This window comes from Hypomesus transpacificus, chromosome 22 (genome assembly GCF_021917145.1).
Source record: "Hypomesus transpacificus isolate Combined female chromosome 22, fHypTra1, whole genome shotgun sequence".
Taxonomy (NCBI): Eukaryota; Metazoa; Chordata; class Actinopteri; order Osmeriformes; family Osmeridae; genus Hypomesus; species Hypomesus transpacificus.
Window position 1 is genome coordinate 14,727,543 of NC_061081.1, and position 19,963 is coordinate 14,747,505.

Genomic DNA, 19,963 nt, shown 5'->3' on the forward strand with positions numbered 1-19,963 from the left:
AATAAGTGGCCTCATAATACACACACGCACACACATCCATCAATAAGTGCACACATAGCCATACTCACACACAAACACACATACTTAAAAACACGTGCACGCACACATTAACATAGTCTCACCCGACTGCTAATGTGTTCCTGGACTCTCCCAGGCTCCCTCCCCTTACATACACACACACACACACACACTCACACAGCGCCTGCTTAGTACACATCTGAAGAAACTGTCTAACCCGTTAACAGGAGGCTAGTGTAATACTGTCTCTATTGTGTCATTAGAGAGAGAACCAAGACAGCCTAGCTGCCCCTAGCTTATCTAGGGGGCATCTAGGAGGCAGTTAGGCTATCTAGGAGGCAGTTAGGCTATCTAGGAGGCAGTTAGGAGGCAGTTAGGCTATCTAGGAGGCAGTTAGGCTATCTAGGAGGCAGTTAGGCTATCTACTGTCACTTTCAGCTACTGGTTGCTGAAAGTAACTTGCACTACTGTACCTCACTGTACCTCGCCAACAGGCTCCTGTATGGTCATTGACATTGCACCATTGTACTGTACTCCACTTAGGTTAGAATAGGTTATAGGGTTGGAACAGGTTTCTTGTGCATTTAGGGTTAGTATAGTGTACTATCTATTGTTATCTGTAATTAAGAAGTTTTAGTATTAGGGTTAGTATAGTCGATATTTATTGCCATCTGTATATGTAGGAAGTTTCACTTATTTAAGCTCAGCATTGATGTAAATTGTGTTCCGTGTACTTATATGTTATGTTATGCCAGGTGCTTGCGTTGTCTTGACTTAAGAATTTCAGTGCCCAGTCTAACCTTGTGTTGTTCTGTGTACCTGACAATAAAATACTTGAACTAGGAGGCAGTTAGGCTATCTAGGAGGCAGTTAGGCTATCTAGGAGGCAGTTAGGCTATCTAGAAGGCAGTTGGGCTATCTAGGGGACAGTTAGGGTATCTAGGAGGCAGTTAGGATATCTAGGAGGCAGTTAGGCTATCTAGGGGGCAGTTAGTGGCAACTAGGGTATCTATGGTGCAGCTACGCTAACAAGGGTACCCCCCAGTAACCAGTGTCATGTTTATCTCTACCCCCCCAGACGTGTTTCCTCTGCACAAGATCTTCCACCTGTGGGACACGCTGTTGCTGGGCAACGCGTCCTTCCCCTTCTGCATCGGCGTGGCGATACTGCTGCAGCTCAGGGAACGGCTGCTGGCCAACGGCTTCAACGAGTGTATCCTGCTGTTCTCTGACCTGCCTGGTGAGGAGGGGGGAGGAGGAGGAGGAGGGGGGGGTGTATCCTGCTGTTCTCTGACCTGCCTGGTGAGGTGGGGGGGGATTGTATCCTGCTGTTCTCTGACCTGCCTGGTGAGGAGGGGGGGGGAGTGTATCCTGCTGTTCTCTGACCTGCCTGGTGAGGGGGGGGGGGGGGGGGTGTGTATCCTGCTGTTCTCTGACCTGCCTGGTGAGGAGGGGGGGGGGGGGTGTATCCTGCTGTTCTCTGACCTGCCTGGTGAGGAGGGGGGGGGGGTGTATCCTGCTGTTCTCTGACCTGCCTGGTGAGGTGGGAGGGGGTATCCTAACATTGGGTTTAGAGGAGGTTTTAGGAAACATGAATAGAAAACAGTGTGTTTTGCAGGTGAGTCCCTCGTCTTGCGCTGCACAAACACTACAGCAATCCAGTTGGAGAGATCATTGAATAGAGTCAGAATCATTTTAAATGGGATTAACTTGGCACAAGATAACTCATGGATAACCCATGGCATTCCTTATAATGCAGCCGAGCCCTAGTCAAACACGTCTCTGCAAAGAAAGCATTTGTGAAGAACCTTGTTGAAGGAAGCTGTTGTAGAATGTCTGTACCTCACAGCAGACAGGATATGGACGTACTGCTGTGAGAGATAAGGATATCTACCAGACACTTATCTCTCTTATCAGTGTCTGAACATGCCAATAACCCTGTCTGTCTCACTGATAGCAGAGTCCACTCTCAACACTTCTCTCACTAACTGCATCTCTCACGCCCTCTCTCTCTCTCCCCCTCTCTCTCTCTCTCTTTCTCTCTCTCCCCCCCCCCCTTTTGGAGTTGTTTACTTTGGTTGTGGTTTCTAAGAGAGAGAGGGAGGGAGGGGTAGAGCGAGAGATCCTTCTTCATGTCCTCCATCCTGCCTCCACCCTCAGTACCCTGCCTCTGTCTTTTCTCACCCGAGTCGGTCTGTTGAGGCTGGGTTGTCAGCCAGTCAGTCAGCCATCACACACACACACACACACACACACACACACACCTGCTCTGCCAGCTCGAAGTGAGACAGTAATCCCAGCCTGTCTACTTATCGCTCTCTCCCATATCACAGGGTGATCTTCCCTTCACACCCTTCCTCCTTTGACCTTCCGTTTATTAATTCAATGCCCTCATTTCCCTCCATCCTTCCCTCCCTCCCTGACTCCTTCCCTCCCTCCCTCCCCAGCCACCCAGCTTCGAGGCAGGGAGGATTTCACTACACTCTTGCCGCCATGGCAAACATCAACTCCTCTTCTCCACAACTGTTCAAGTTGAATGCCTTTCTCCTCCTCTCAGCCTGGAAAAAGGAGGTGGGGGGGAGGGCTGACTGCGTTCTTAACAGAAACTGATTGAGCTGTATCCCCCTGGTGAGACGCAATGCATTGTGGGCATACATTATAGATGCTGCCCCTCGGAATTTTGTGTCACTGACACTTTGCTGAGGCAAGCACTTTGCAGACGAACACGCGGTTGGTCGTTAGAGGACACACACACCTCAAAGCTGCACTAAAGCTCTGAATCAACACAGAAGCGCGGAGCTTAAAGCTCTCTGGAGCCCCAGGGGGCAGGAACAGTAAAAGCCTGACTTCATCCGAAAAGAAGTTTAGCATCCCAGACCGAACAGGATGAATCACCACAGCAGGAGAACCGAGGGAGGGAGGGAGGGAGGGAGGGAGGGAGTGGAGGGGAGGGGAGGGAGGGAGGGAGGGAGGGAGGGAGGGAGGGAGGGAGCTGGGCAGGAGTTCAGTCACTGTCTCACTCTAAATGTTGGCCCAAACTCAATAAGGGTTGGGGGGGGGGGTTGAAATGGGGAGAGAATTGGAGAGCTCTCCTTATAAAGGTAAAATATTTGTGCCTGCAACTGCTGACTCTGGCTAGGGTGAGACGGGGATAGAGAGTTGGAGAAGGAGAGAGATAGAGAAGGAGGGAGAGAGAGGGTGAAAGAAAAGAAAGAAAAGAAAGAAAGAGAGAGAGAGATTCACTGACTCTGTCCTTATTGCACACCTGCCTCTGTCCTCCGTCAGGTCACCAGTTTGATCAGACCCGGTCCCTCTCACCTTTAGGACTCCCTCCAGGTCTCTGTGCTCTCCAGTCATTGGGGTTGGTGGGACTGATGAAAGCTGACTACTGTGTGTCTGTGCTAGGGTTCACTCCCCAGGTTCAAGTGAGGATTGTTGGTGGATGAGCTGAATGTCGTGATTTGAAAGACGTGATTTGAGATATCTACTCCCAGTCCCCTCTCTCCTTCTCAGACCCAATCCTAACCCTAGACTGGTCCCAGTCCCAACCCCAGCCCCAGTCCTAACCCCAGCCCTATCGCCGTATCACAGGGAGAGCTGTGGATTAGACATATTTCTAGTTGTTTTAGTTATCTGTCCGGGAAAGAAAAAAACACAAAGGCAAAGAGAGAGAGTGGAGGCAGAGTGAAAAGAGAGAGAGTGGAGAGAGTGTGACAGGGGGCAAAGCGTAGAATTCCCTATATGTGTGAATCATGCGTTAATCCAGTCAGTCTCCTTCCTGTAATCCTCTAACCAGTGAGGCGTGCAGGAGGAGTAGGAGGGAGGGGAGAGGGAGACAGAGGGACAGGGAGGGACGGGAGAGGGAGACAGAGGGACAGGGAGGGACGGGAGAGGGAGACAGAGGGACAGGGAGGGACGGGAGAGGGAGACAGAGGGACAGGGAGGGACGGGAGAGGGAGACAGAGGGACAGGGAGGGACGGGAGAGGGAGACAGAGGGACAGGGAGGGACGGGGAGAGGGAGACAGAGGGACAGGGAGGGACGGGAGAGGGAGACAGAGGGACAGGGAGGGACGGGAGAGGGAGACAGAAGGACAGGGAGGGACGGGAGAGGGAGACAGAGGGACAGGGAGGGACGGGAGAGGGAGACAGAAGGACAGGGAGGGAGGGAATGAGGGAGGGAGGGAGGGAGGCTGACAACATTGTGGGTCTCTGTGCTACTGGAGGATCTCCAGATCTGAAACTCTTGGTTCAGACTCCAGATGGAAGACTAGACCGCAGCCAAGACACACACTCACACACACACTCACACCCACACACACTCTAAACTTTGCGGCTCAGATCCCCGACCAAGGAGACTCTCTAAAGCAGCATACGCAGAGAGTCAGATGGCTGAGTGGTTAGGGAGTCGGGCTATTAATCAGAAGGTTGTTGGTTCGATTCCAGGCCATGCCAAATGATGTTGTGTCCTGCATCAGACAGTCATCAGACAGTCCTCACACACACACACACACACACACCACACACACACACACACACACACACACACACACACACACACACACACACACACACACACACACACACACACAGAGAGCAAAGCATGGAGAAATCAACATGAAGCCGTGAAAGCCGTTTAGACGCTGTTAACTGTTAATGAGGTTATTTGCTGTGAGTCCCTAACGATGACAGATTCCTTCAATATCTCCCCCCCCCCCCTCCCCCGCTCCGGCCTCCTCCCCTCTCCTCCCCCCAGAGATAGACATCCAGCGCTGTGTGAGAGAGTCCGTCAGCCTGTTCTGCTGGACGCCCCGGAGCGCCACCTACCGACGCCACGCCCAGCCCCCCCGCGGGGCCCCCCGCGGTGCCCCGGCCCCCGACCCCCCCCGGCCAGCTGCCCGCCTGCTTCTCTTCGGACTACCAGGACACGCCCACCACCGACCTGGTGAGGACACACACACACACACAGAGAGAGAGGCCTTAAACATGATTGAACAGAGACATCTGTGGAGGTATGTGCCACCTGTGACTGCAGACTGCTGTGAAACTCTACAAGCCTCAAACCCTTAAACATGGTATGTAGATCAACAGACCTGACACACTGGACAGCTCTCTCTCTTTCACTCTCTCTCTCTCTCTCTCTCTCTCTCTCTCGCTCTCACTCTAGCTCTCTCACTCTAGCTCTCTCTCACTCTCTCTCTCCCTCTCTAGCTCTCTCTCTCTCTCGCTCTCCCGCTCTCTCTCTCTAGCTCTCCCGTCTCTCTCTCTCTCTCTCGCTGTCTCACTCTAGCTCTTTCTAGCTCTCTCTATCTCTCTCTCTTTCACGCTCTCTCTCTCTCTCTAGCTCTCCCGCTCTCTCTCTCTCGCTCTCTCTTACTCTAGCTCTCTATCTCTCTCTCTTTCACTCACTCTCTCTAGCTCTCCCACTCTCTCTCTCTTTCACTCTAGCTCTCTCTAGCTCTCTCTCTCTCTCTCTCTAGCTCTCCCGCTCTCTCTCTCTTTCACTCTCTCTCTCTCTAATTTTGTTTGTGTCTCTCCTTTTTACTCTCTCCTGCTTCCTCTCACTCTCTTTCTGTCGCTTGCTCTCCCGCATACTCTCTCTCTTTATGTTCTCCATCCATCATCTATCCAACATGGCCGCCGCTCCGGGCCAGACAGGGATGTGACCCCCGTCCCTGTCGCCAGGCAGACTGTCAGCTTCAACAGTCCTGATTTATGATTGGCCGGAGGTATAAATTCCCCAAGGGCTGGAATTTGAGACAAGTGGCTGGTTAGCAAGAAGACAGTTACCCTTTTGCACACACACACACACACGCACGCACACACACACACGCAATAATACAGACACATACACGGTTTTACACACACACAGTAGTTGAACTGGTGGTTCACATGGGTGCCTCTGCTCATAAACATCTCTCTCTTGGCGCCCTCCTCAAACACACACACACACACTACATGCACACACTGACAGATGATTGAAGCTGTTGACCAGTTGGAACATTCTCACACACACATTCTTAGGAGTGGCACTAGTAAGCATGCTCAGCAGCCAGTAGTTGATCATTCTTCACTGGTCTAAACAGGATAGAAAGGATCCATTGAGTCCAGCCTGTTTTAGCGAGCACACACTAAAACAGCAGGCGGAGGTCTCTCAAGCGGGAGGCTAGGCGCTCCACTTACAGTTTACCTCGCTAATTTCTAAAACTGTGAGTGCGTGGTGTGTGTGTGTGAGAGAGAGAGAGTGTGTGTGTGTGAGAGAGAATGCGTGTGTGAGAGAGAGAGAGAGAGAGAGAGAGAGAGAGAGAGAGAGAGAGAGAGAGAGAGAGAGAGAGAGAGAGAGAGAGAGAGAGAGAGAGAGAGAGAGAGAGAGAGAGAGAGAGAGAGAGAGAGAGAGAGAGAGAGAGAGAGAGAGAGAGAGAGAGAGAGGGAGAGTTTTTCCTCCGTCTGGCCTGTTTGCCTTTCACACTCGGGCGCGTCCGCTTGCTTGTTTCAGATTTGTCACACACACACACTCACACACACACACACCTGCCACCCCCTGTGTTCTGGGAGCCCAGTGATTGGTGTAATCTTTCTTAACCAGCCTCCCTAGTGGAGGAGCCCGATTCACATGGTAACACTGATCAGAATTCTCATCCATCTCTGGGCCTCACACACACACACACATGGAGACACACACACACAGACACAGTGGTGGAACAAAGGTCACAGTGTCATTGTCAATACAGGCTGCTGCCAGGTTACACTGAGATACATTCACATGGAAACACACTGATGGAACATAATGACTATTTGAGCAAGTGAGAATATTGACCTTGAAACGGTCTCATTACAGTTCTATTCACGGTCATGGTTACGACCACACACACACACACACACTTACAGACCTAGGTTACACAATCCTAGCCGTGTTCCAAGTGAGAGGTCTCCCAGTGCATCATGGGTAATACAGCTGACCGGTCAGACGGTGTTATGATGCGTTCCAGTTTGCCTCGAACGGAAAACCAGATCAAACCCAAAGCTCCAGTCGATGAGTCATTTTCCCGCCGACTGTAAACCTGTTTCAGAACTTTCCGGAAGTCTTCCCCAGGCTAGCCATCAGTCTGGCTGGCATTTTCGACATCAATATTCACCAGATCATTAAGTCCGCTGCTGTTTGTTGGTCTTCTTCTATACCCAGGGAGGAGTTTGATGATGCTCCGAGGAGTTGCTCTAGGTTCAGGACTACTGGAGCGAGGGAAAACAGGTCTCTCTCAGGAACTAAGTTATGCTGTGTGTGTGTGTGTGTTGGTTGTGGAGGTGTGTGTGTGTGTGTGTGTTGTGGAGGTGTGTGTGTGTGTTGGTTGTGGAGGTGTGTGTGTGTGTGTGGTATTTAGACGTCAGAGTGCTGAAGGTCAAGTCTGTCTGAGAAAAGATTGAAAAAAAAGAATGGAAGAGGATAGAATGGATAAGGAAGAGGATGAAGGATCTGCCTCCTCTCTCTTGCTTGATCTATACGGCACTATCTGTCACCCTCTTCTGTCGCTTTCATTCTCTCCTTCACTCCCTCTTTCTCTCTTTTCTTTCTCCATTTCTCCTTTCTCTTGTCCTCTCTCTATCCTTTTGTCTTTTTCTCTCCCTCATTCATATTCCCTCCCTCATTCTCCCTCTTGCTTTGTGGGTATTGCAGTCTAGTGTTCCCAAGCGAAGTCTGGTCCGCTCCACACGTCGTGTTAAGGTGCTGCTGGGTAATCAGGGTTGAAGGTCGTGTTAAGGTGCTGCTGGGTAATCAGGGTTGAAGGGTGGTGTTGAGGTGCTGCTGGGTAATCAGGGTTGAAGGTCGTGTTAAGGTGCTGCTGGGTAATCAGGGTTGAAGGTCGTGTTAAGGTGCTGCTGGGTAATCAGGGTTGAAAGGTCGTGTTAAGGTGCTGCTGGGTAATCAGGGTTGAAGGTCGTGTTAAGGTGCTGCTGGGTAATCAGGGTTGAAGGGTGGTGTTAAGGTGCTGATGAGAAGAAAGCTACAGTGTTTGTTTAGAAGCCCTTGGGTGTCATGTGTGTGTGCGTGCGCCACAACGTCAACAGGATGTAATCGTCTCTCCGTTCTGCTCTGCTCTCTTTCCTCCCCTTATCCCCCCCCCTCACCCCACCTCTTCTCCCCCCTCCTCCTCCCCCCCCTCCTCTCCACCCCCCCCCCCCCCCCCCCCCCTCCCCGCCCCCCCCCCCCCCCCCCCCCCCCCCTCCCCAGTCCCGGGAGCCCCTGGAGCTGGCAGACCTGAAGGCGGAGCTCTCTCCTCGTGTCTCTGCGGAGGACCTGATCTCACTGTGTGAGCTGGCTCTGGGCGGAGCTTCCAGGAAGAGCCGCACCAGCAAGCCCAAGATCCTCGCCGTCGACATCCGCAGCGCTGACGAGTATCCTTGACAACGCCACCTCCGATCAATCGATCGATTCCATATTTATAGAGCATTGTTCAAAACAACTACCGTTAACTGTACATTAAAACATGAATTCCAATCAGATACAGTCAGACACAGTCACAGGTGAATCCAAAACAGAGCATGTCCAGGCAAGCATCACATCACAAATTGTAAATTGGATAAAATATAAATATTTTTTGCTTAGATTTCAAAACAGGTAGTGTGAGGGCAGTTCTAATTTGAATCGGCAGTTTGTTCCAAAGTTCAGGTACAGATACTTAATGGCAAAGGCCTGATCAGCCCTCGACCCTCGACCTTCACCTAGACTCTGGAACATCTAAAAGGCTTTGATCTAACAGTCACATCCCTACCATGTCATCTCCTCTTGATGATGTCAGCTGGTCTCCTCTTGATGATGTCAGCTGGTCTCCTCTTGATGATGTCAGCTGGTCTCCTCTTGATGATGTCAGCTGGTCTCCTCTTGATGATGTCAGCTGGTCTCCTCTTGATGATGTCAGCTGGACTCCTCTTGATGATGTCAGCTGGACTATGTCTGTGTGTATCCCAGAGCAGAAATCCCGTTCTAGTTGGAAGTACACTTAAGAACAAACATCCATAATGTTAATAAGTATGTCACTATACAAAATATTCATAAAATGGAAATTTATTAATCTCTTATTTAATACTTTTAATTATATTCAAGTCTGCTCTAGGGCAGTAACGGTATAGTTATTTGAAGCCTGTATTTCATTACAGTGCAGCTAGCGAGTCCAACCTAGAGAGTAGAGCAGTGTTTTTCAAGAAAAATGTTTTTTTCTTTGGCCGTGGCGATTAAGTGTGACTTTCTAAAGCTTTTATAGGGGGGGGGGGATCTCACTGGGCCGGGGTGGGGGGGGGGGAGAGATCTGCTCTCTCTACTGTGTGGTGTGTGTGTGTGGTGTGTGTGTGTGTGTGGTGTGTGTGGTGTGTGTGTGTGTGTGTGTGTGTGGGTGTGTGTGTGTGTGTGTGTGTGTAGACGGCACGCAGGCCCAGGCTCCACTCTCCAGTAGTTGTTACTTAGTCCCTCAGATTAAAGAATGTGTTGCCAAACAGGTTGCCAGATCCAATAACTCTTTCATCCATCTTAAACATTGATTCAGCGGAAGAAGAAAAAACACTGCAATATCACACATAGAAATATGCATTTTTCCCCTGAATGGACAGTTTCAGTTGTGGATGTTCCTCTGGCTGAAACCCTCCCCCTTTAAGACTGATGGGAGCCCATCTGGCTTTAGAAGTCGGCAGAATGTTTTAGAGCGACCTAACCCTTCACTAACCAAGGGAGGGGGATTCATTGGAACCAAACTTAAGTCTGGCAGCCTCTCCTTTTTGCCTAAATCCATTGCATCCTTCAGGCTCTAGACCTCCTTAAGGTAACCCACAAGCACAAAGGGGGGAGGGGGCGGGGGACCAATCTGGCAACCTTTGGCCTTTATGCATTGTGATCAAGGGGTAAAAATTTTCTTTGAGTGTCACTGATCACAAACAATGGATTATCATTTGGGTGTGTTGTGTGTCACCTGATCCAGACACACACACACGCGCATCCTAAAGTGGAACGGTTGCTGTAATCTTTTAGAAAATGGTCGTTTAAGCCATTAGCTTCCAAACAATGTGTGTCTCCAGCATCCTTGCAGTGAAAGTCGTTCCATGCTGTCTGAAGATGTCCATAGCAGAGACTGTACACGCTGTGGGGAGTGGAACTGGGGTCTAAACGTTTCCAAGAAATGATTTACAGAATGACTCTAATTGCTTCGACAAAATAGCCAGGCCGCCTTTCGTCCTAAAATATGTAGCAATAACGTCAAAGGCTGTTCTCCACTGAAGCATTTTCTCCCGCTTTCATGCGGGTCCTCGCGGAGAATGATTATTCAATTATACCAAGCTCATTCTCTTTTCTCCTCTCTCCGTCTTCTCTCTCCTCTCCCTCCCCTCTCCTTTCTCCGTCTCCCTCTCCTCTCCCTTCTCTCACTCTCTGTTTTCTCCCTTCCTCCCCTCTCTCTTTGTTCCATTATCTGGTTGGCATGCACGCCACTGGCTCCCCCTGTTCCCCCAGCGATCCGGAGCTCTCTGAAACCCTTCTTTTCTCCTCCTCCTCTTTTCTCTGGCCCGTGCCCCTCTTCCTCCCCTTCCTTCCCTCCCTCCAATTAAGTTATTACTTTAATTTGGCCGCCTCATCATATTCTCCTCCTCTTCATCCTTCGTTCAAAGCTGTTACAACCTGCGCACACACACACGCACCAACACACACACGCACCAACACACACGTTCTTACTTGGGTGACGAGCATGCTTCACTTATTCAGTTATTACAGCGTGTAGTGTGAGAACAATGACTGGGTTGATTAGGGTGAACTGGTGGAACAGCATGTTAGTAGCTGTGATCCCTCTCCTCTGGAGAGGGAGAGCAAGATAGAGGGGGGGAGGGGGGAAGGGGGGGGACTAAAGATAAAGAGATAAAGATCCTGGAACTGTATCTTAATCAGCGAGCGTGTGTCCCAGCTCTCCAGCATCAGATGATGTCTAATCAGCCCAGGGAGGAGGAGGGAGAAGCTGATTGGAAGTGAAGGATGGAGAGCCAATGAAAAGAATTGATGAAGGAAAAAATAAACACAATGATCAAGCTCTGTGAAAGCCTGCTAATGCCTATTCATTTGAGTCAGGTGTGCTGGAGCAGGGAAACATCTAGAACACACAGGCCAGTGGGCCCTGAGGACCAGGATTGAGCACCCCTGCTCTAAACAGGCAGTGTGTGCTCAGACCGGTGATGGACTGCCCCCGTAAATCCCCGTCCCCCTCACCTGGTCCAGGCCCCAAATCACGTCCTCCAGCACCTGTCCTCACACCTGCTCAGGCCACTTCACTGTTTGTCCTCCACCTCCTCCCGTTACCCAGGGAGGAAACGTCAGGGGCTTTAGTTTATGTTGCTGCTTGGCCTGGTTCCCCCTGCCAGGTCTCTGCTCCACGCCGGGAGGACGACGTGGTTTCAAACACGTTAAGGTCTCCAGGTTTGGAGCAAGCTTGCACTTCATGATCCTATCCAAGTACTTTTATTTAAATACTCACAGGTTTAGCCTTTGTACGTTTGTTACAGCGTTAACACCTCTCTTGAAAATTGGGAATTTTGAAAATGTACATGTGTTGGTCTGAGAAGCGCTATGCATTCGTGTGTGTGTGCGGGCTGTCACAGCTGAGTGTGTGGTTCACCCCAGCAGGGTGTGTGTGTGTGTCTGTGTGTGTGTGTGTATCTCTCCTTAACCTGGTGACTCTCAGCTTCGGCAGAGGCCACATCTCCGGCAGCATCAACGTCCCCTACACCCCTGGACCCAGCGGGGAGCTGGGCCCCGGCCCCGCCCCCGGCCCCGCCCCCGGCCCCGCCCCCGGCCCCGCCCCCCCCGCCCTGCAAGGCTACTTGGGACGAGTCATCGTGGTCATCAGCCACAACATGAACTACGCCACTGCGGTAAGGACACAGACACACACTTAGATACACACACTGCAACCAGAGGAGAAGACCTCCAGGTGCAAACTGAGAGTGAACACACACTGCAACCAGAGGAGAAGACCTCCAGGTGCAAACTGAGAGTGAACACACACTGCAACCAGAGGAGAAGACCTCCAGGTGCAAACTGAGAGTGAACACACACTGCAACCAGAGGAGAAGACCTCCAGGTGCAAACTGAGAGTGAACACACACTGCAACCAGAGGAGAAGACCTCCAGGTGCAAACTGAGAGTGAACACACACTGTAACCAGAGGAGAAGACCTCCAGGTGCAAACTGAGAGTGAACACACACTGCAACCAGAGGAGAAGACCTCCAGGTGCAAACTGAGAGTGAACACACACTGCAACCAGAGGAGAAGACCTCCAGGTGCAAACTGAGAGTGAACACACACTGTAACCAGAGGAGAAGACCTCCAGGTGCAAACTGAGAGTGAACACACACTGCAACCAGAGGAGAAGACCTCCAGGTGCAAACTGAGAGTGAACACACACTGTAACCAGAGGAGGAGACCTCCAGGTGCAAACTGAGAGTGAACACACACTGCAACCAGAGGAGAAGACCTCCAGGTGCAAACTGAGAGTGAACACACACTGTAACCAGAGGAGGAGACCTCCAGGTGCAAACTGAGAGTGAGATGCGTTGCCCCCCTGGTCGTGTGCAGCGTGGGGTCTGCTAGCGGAGCTGATCCTCTCAGATCTTCAGGCAGATCAGACGAGGGTTTTAACAGGGCTCAAAGGTCGGAAGCTGACCCCCCACACACACCCCACCCAAGAGAGAGACAGATTTCACTCAATTTCTCAGTAACATTTCCCCTTAAATTCGTTTTGTTGAGGGGGTGGAAGGTTTGTCTGATTCTCCCTTGTCGCTAGTTATCCACCGACAGGTCCTCAGTAATGTTGGGGTAAGGTGTTGAGGGAAGGTGTTTAACGTGTGTGAACCAGGAACTGTCTGCTGGACCTAAGGGGAATGTCGACCCTCCAGATCCGCCACCGTCTTCGTTAAGTCCGACCTTCGACTGAGAGAATCCCAAATGTGCTGAGACACAAGACAGTCAAACCGGAAGATAATGAGGCCAGCTGCCAGTCAGAGAAATAGGCTAGAATAATGAAACTGACTCTGTCAGCCTGCCTGAGAGACAGACGAACAGCCAGCCAGAAACACACACACAGACTCAGACAGGCAAAGACAGGCAGACTTTCAGTTGGTTAGACAGCCAGATAAACAGGTAAGCAATGTGTCAGTCAGTTGGTCAGTCAATCAGAGGGAAAGATAAGAGTCATCGTGGAGGAGATGGCATGACAGTCTGACAGGCTGGTCTGGGAGGAGCCATGACAGGCTGGTCTGGGAGGAGCCATGACAGGCTGGTCTGGGAGGAGCCGTGACAGGGTGACAGGCTGGTCTGGGAGGAGCCATGACAGGGTGACAGGCTGGTCTGGGTGGAGCCATGACAGGGTGACAGGCTGGTCTGGGTGGAGCCATGACAGGCTGGTCTGGGAGGAGCCGTGACAGTCTGACAGGCTGGTCTGGGAGGAGCCATGACAGGCTGGTCTGGGAGGAGCCATGACAGTCTGACAGGCTGGTCTGGGAGGAGCCATGACAGTCTGACAGGCTGGTCTGGGAGGAGCCATGACAGGCTGGTCTGGGAGGACCCATGACAGTCTGACAGGCTGGTCTGGGAGGAGCCATGACAGGCTGGTCTGGGAGGAGCCATGACAGGGTGACAGGCTGGTCTGGGAGGAGCCATGACAGTCTGACAGGCTGGTCTGGGAGGAGCCATGACAGGCTGGTCTGGGAGGAGCCATGACAGGCTGGTCTGGGAGGAGAAGTAGCGGGCGTGTCAGGGTCAGGACCAAGGAGAATCCCTCTGAGGAACCCTTCTCCTTCCATCCATCACGCACACATGGCAGGCAAACTGCAGCAAACCTGGCAACCCACCCAGAATGCAGCAATGCTGCAAACCTGGCAACCCGCCCTGAAAATGCAGCATGGCGGCTGAGTGTGGTTTCCCCTCACACAAACACGCAGAATCAGCGTCGGTCTAGTTTACAGTTTATACAAGTGTTGTACCACTGCTTTTAAACTATGTTCCTCCTCATCTCCGCCAGGTGTCCCAGACAGTGTTCATCTATAGAGATGGCACAGCCCAGGCTACAGGCCCAAACAGCCACTGTATACATATCCTAAATAACCAAGCAAAAAAAGATTATACTCGAACATACTCACATTTAAAAATTGTTTTAAATGAGAGAGCGAGAGAGAGAGAGCTCCCCTCAGTGTAATTAAAAGGGCTCTTTTGCCTTCTTGTCAGCCAGCGACGGTCCTCCAGTATCTCCGGGGACACTCCTAGTCAACACCTCCTCGCCATATGGTGCTTCACCATGACAGGAAAACACTGCAGACAATCCCAAGGCCCCCTGCTATGAAATATTGCCGATGTAATCAAAACAGAATGCCCTGTCACATGGTTATTTATACCAATACATTCTCACAGGGTATTTTGTATTCCGTTAGCCAGCTACATTACCCTTCACAACGGTTGGGTTTTTTAGGGCCTGTTTCCCTAAACGAAGGTAGGGGGGACCAGATGGGGAGGCTCCAGTGCTGACAACACTGTACGTCTCCAAATAAAAGAACAGGTTACACTGGAAAGGCAGAAGTGAACTTGTGCAGGGTTCCCAATGTATTGCTTTAGCTCTCAGGTCACAAAAGCATGTGTGTGTGTGTGTGTTTGTGCCTGGCATCCCCTTTTCCTTATCTGCTCCCACCAGGCCCCACCCCCCCCCCCCATCCCTCTCTTTCATGTTTACCTCCGCCGACCTCCCCAGGTTTGAACAAAAACGTGAATGGCAGACAAACATGCAGTATGTAGAATACCGGGGCTTTCAGAGATGAATGGAGGTGTTTACCAGGAGCTCTCTGAGTGGATTCCCCTCCACAGCGAAGACCCGTCTCAGGGCTTAACGGAGCGCTGCCTTTTCAGTTGGACCGTGGAGATCCTGAAGACGGTTTCCTTCTCTCTCCCTCTCTTCTTTACAGCTTGTTTCTCTCTCTGTCCTCATCTTTCTCCTCTCGTTCTCCTCTCCTCTTTTCTTCCTTTCATCCTTTGCTATTTCTGCAAGAGTTTGTTTGTCTCAGGGGGCTGTTTTCTTGCCCTTTTCTGTCTGAGTAACGCTTCTCTGTGAAGCAGGAGAACTCAGTTCTCATTTGGACTCGTGAACTGTAGTGCTTGACAAGGGGTTGAAGATCTTTATGAAATATTGAAAGGGCAGTCTTTCCAGAACAAGCAAGGAATCGATTTCCTTTCTCAATTTTTTTCTTGTGTGTTTGTGCGTGTGTGTGTGTGTGTATTTGTGTGTGTGTGTGCCGTGTAGACAAGGACTGTACAGTACATCACACCCCTTCATAGACTGAACGCATTAGCCATCGCAATCTGTTGTCTTGGAGACATGTAGCTGAGAGTGAACAATTTCCGTGAACAATGCAGTTTGAATAATAGGCCACTCATCCTGATACATTAGTGATGAACGCAGTTTGCTTTTCTCATGAGAACCACCAGGAGAAACTGTGTGTTGGAGGCACCAGACTGCATGACCTACTCATCCCATCACATTACCATCATATGATCTCATGAGTCACTTTCTCACTTAGTTTAACAATTGTGAGGGGGGTGGCAAGGGGGGGCAGCTGCCACCCCACTAAAAAATACTGCCAACCTCAATCTTCTCATGGAAAAATATGATTTGTACATTACAAAACATTTCAATAACTAATGTTACTATTTAATTTAAACTACAATGTTCTAGCCTAATCATTTACCATAGGAAGTACATTTACATTTAGTCATTTAGCAGACGCTCTTATCCAGAGCGACTTACAGTAAGTACAGGGACATTCCCCCCGAGGCAAGCAGGGTGAAGCGCCTTGCCCAATGACACAACATCATTTGGCACAGCCGGGAATCGATCTGGCAACCTTCAGATTACTAGCCCGATTCCCTCACCGTTCAGCCACCTGACTCCCTGTACTGTACCCCCCTACTCTGGGGTTTGATTCGCCTCCAGGAGGCCACCCAACAACTTCCTTCTGCCACCCCATTGCCACCCCGAATGAAAATCTCTAGATCCGCCTCTGGTGATTCTACGGCCACAAGCCTGTAAAATAGATAAATGTTTTGGGAAGGTTTAATAGATAAATCTGATTCGACAGATCTGCCATGAGACTTTGTTTGTAGACTAGCTGAGTTTGTACGAGTGGAATTATGGAAGAGTTCTGCTGGCGAAGAAAAAACAGCTTTTGTTGTTTGGGTGTAAACTCCTGGCTCGTGAGGCCTGTATGAAAGAATTTGAAACAGAGAGATGATTGATGGAAAGGGTGACTGTTTATGGTGAAGATGTTTAATCTCTTTGATGAAATAACCTGGATGACTCAGGCTTAAATAAATCATTGAAAGAACGCTTTACAAATCCAGCGGATTTACGTCATCGATCGCCCTTATGATGCGCAGGATTGCAAATCTGAATTAGAATAGTTTTTTTTATTGCCATGTAAGTTTAGCCTGACGTTATCATACTCATAATTCTAGTCAGAATATGAGTCTGAAAACGCTCCGTTGGGCTGTGACTATGGGGCGTGTTTCAACCGAACTCGTAAAACAAATGCCTCTTCGCTCAATTGGATAGACCTACAACCAATCGGAGCAACGTAATATGTTGTTTGTTGAAAACGATTTCAACCGAAGGGCTCTTTCGTGACGTTGTTGATTACGTTACTGTTGATCATCTGTCCATCATCGTATAAAGCCCGCCCTGGCAATTTCATTGGTCCGTTCAGATCCTGGTTTTATATAGTTGTTCCCAATACGAGACCCTCCTGACCCAACTTCCCGACCAAATTTTTTTGTGGGCGGGGAGAAGTTGGGCTGGCAGCCAGGCTAATGTAAGTTAACACAAACACATAATTGACTGTGGTAGGAAGGTGCATACAATAAACGTATACGGATCTTAATTGATAAACAGTAGAAAAAGCAGAATGTATAAATACAATTTAAAAGTCTAATACTAAAGAGCTAAAAGGTCCTCGTTGATGATTTGTGTTGTTTTGTTGTAGTAATTACATTGAATATGCATGATGGATGTTTCATGATTTCCCGATTGATGATTATGTCTGATTTCTCTCTCTCCCCCTCGCTCTCTTCCTTCCCTCCCCCTCCCCCCCCCCCCCTCCCTCCAGTTTGCTACTCACCTGGTGCAGGTGAACTTTCCGAGAGTGTGTGTTCTGGACGGCGGCATCAACAAGATGAAACCTACTGGCCTCCTGACAGTGCCCTCGCCTCAGATCTGACGCACACGCACACGCACGCACGCACGCGCGCACGCGTATGTAAACACGACTTAGTTTTGTTGTTGTTTATCATAATGCCCGCGCACGCGCACACTCTTGCATACGTAAATACATACTCACATGCGTTTATACATACAAACACTCACACGCATATACATACACACAAAAACACCCCCAGATACACATATAGACGCATCGCACACATCTCACTGCAAGCTCTGGTCTTGTGTACGCCACATCATGCTCTATGGAGGAGGGAGGAGGGATATGAAGACAGAGGCTATAACCCTGGATCCTTGGAGAGCCCACCACGCCCATCTCCCTGCAGCCCTCCTCCCTGCAGCCCATCTCCCTGCAGCCCACCTCCCTGCAGCCCACCTCCCTGCAGCCCATCTCCCTGCAGCCCTCCTCCCTGCAGCCCTCCTCCCTGCAGCCCATCTCCCTGCAGCCCACCCTTCCCTCTCTCCCATTCCCCCCCCCCCCTCCCCTTCCATCCCTCTCTTTCATGTTTACCTCCGCCTGCCTGCACACTCCCCAGATCTGAGCAGGAACGTGAATGGCAGAAAAACATGCAGTATGTAGAATACCGGGCTTTCAGAGTTCAATGGAGGTCTGGCAGTATAGCAGACTAGTTTACCAGGAGCTCCCTGAGTGGGCTCCACTGACTTCGTAAGTCCAGAAAATGTCTGGAACAGCTACGGTAAAAAGGAGATGTGAATTAATGTGGACTTCCTGTATGTGGAAAGGACTTGTTAAAAACCACCATGTCTGCAGCAACCCAGGTGTTTCTAAACACAATACTGGTGTTTGTTATAATGCCCGGGCACAATTATTGTTGTGAAACATCTTTTGGACTACTGTAAATGTAGTGCATTAAAAACAAAGAAATTTAATGCTTATTTTATTCTGCATTTTGTAATATAACTCAATAAAATGTGTTTGTTTTTATGTGCTACTATTGCTGCAACAACTTTTGGTTGTCTGGTCTGTGACTCCCTTAGGCATAGTTGCTGGTACAAAATGCTTAACTTTGTAACGTTAGCTTACAGGACTTATGTCTCATGAAGCCTACTTGCAGCTATGTTAAATGATGTATACTTTTATTGTACGGCATTGTGGAAAAACACATTTCAACTTTACATTCCAATGGGTGTAGTCAGAGTGCGAATTATACATTGGCTATTGGGGGGGTCAATTTTTCTTCTCCAGGGCGTAAAGTAATAATTACAATTACAGGTAAGAACGATATATAAATGTATCGACCCTCCCGACCTGTTGTTTTTACCTATTTTGGGGGGGCCCATGTATGCTACAGTATCTTGAACCATGGGCGTCGTTAGACCCTTTTAACTGGGGCACGTCCCCCAGTGTAAATCTGCTGTGCCCCAGGAAAATCTAAAGTTTGAGTTTCAGCAATTTACTTTATTAGTCAGTGCATTAATTTAGATTGATAATCCAGGGAAAAATAAACGCAGTATCCCAATCAACGCTTGTAAAAGTCTTTAACCGAAAACACAAACCAATGCACACAGAATTATGTCAGCGCGCTCTTCTGAGCTTGCCAAATAGCCACTGCAGCACGGACACAGAAGTCCACGTGACTCCGCACACAAGTCAGAATTGAGGTAGGCTAAGAAAACATTACAAAACTAAAGAAAGTTTCTTAATGAGAGGCCTACCGATAATCTTATTTTGACTAAACATAAAAACATTATTACATGAAGCAAAAAAAAAACAGTATTTTCACTCAGATGAATGCAAAAATAATTGTGTGCTCGCATTAACTATTGATGTCCCTGCCAAAGCTGATATCAAACTTGCATCCCTGAACTGTTGTATAGCGGGTTAAGCAAGGGGAGTTTCTATAGGAGTATATGCGCAGCAGCTTGGAAGAAAAAAAGGGATATGAATAGGGGCCTGTGCCCCAGTAGTTTTATGTTCAACAGGGGCGAATCTAGGTTCCCACTTTTGGGGGGACTAAGCCCCTAGAAAAAAAACTATTATTTTTCCTGTGACCCAGCAAAACTAGGGGGATCTGGGGGCATGTTCCCCCAGGAGAAAATGTTGAAAATATCCTTTTAAATAGTGTCCTCTAGTGGGTTTTAGGAAGAGAAATGAACACATTTATATTTAAAATATGAAAGAAAAAAAAATAATGTTAAACGTTTTTTCTATTTTTTTATAATTAAAATAATTTGGGGGGGCTAATGAGACGTTTTGGGGGGGCTCCAGCCCCCCCAAAATAGGGCTAGATATGCCCATGATGTCCAACAACACCTCTGTCCTGAACCACTTGATTACTGAAGGTATATATGCAGTCGGAGTAGATCGGCTAAACGCACTCCTCAGGTATGTATACAGTCCACTAGGTGTGTATACAGCCCACCCGCACCAGCGAATCGCAAGCTTTTTGTTGGCATTGGTAGAGGTCGCGTCTGAGATATCGGGAGTGGCGGATTCAGGCGGATAAGATCCCGAGTGCGGGGGGAGCCACCTCCTTGAAATGAATCGCTGCAGGTTGGGATGTCTGTAGATCCATGAAGTTTGTTACAAACATTAATGTGTTTACAGATGTCAAAACTGCCTGCACATTTCAAATGTGCTACGCCATTATAATCATCACCTGTATCACAGACACGGACTCTATTCCTATGAATGTAGCCGCC

General features: G+C 49.4%; 1 protein-coding gene across 1 annotated transcript in view; it reads left to right on the forward strand.

The window, feature by feature from the left end:
- tbck (TBC1 domain containing kinase) overlaps window positions 1-17,703 on the forward strand; it is a 42,355-nt gene extending 24,652 nt beyond the window's left edge. The window contains 6 exon segments of the mRNA XM_047045417.1: window positions 1,064-1,258; window positions 4,773-4,885; window positions 4,887-4,961; window positions 8,244-8,407; window positions 11,725-11,914; window positions 17,187-17,703. Of these exon segments, the coding sequence (XP_046901373.1) occupies window positions 1,064-1,258; window positions 4,773-4,885; window positions 4,887-4,961; window positions 8,244-8,407; window positions 11,725-11,914; window positions 17,187-17,297 (848 nt within the window). The 3' untranslated portion in view covers window positions 17,298-17,703.
- Window positions 17,704-19,963: the final 2,260 nt, after the last annotated feature.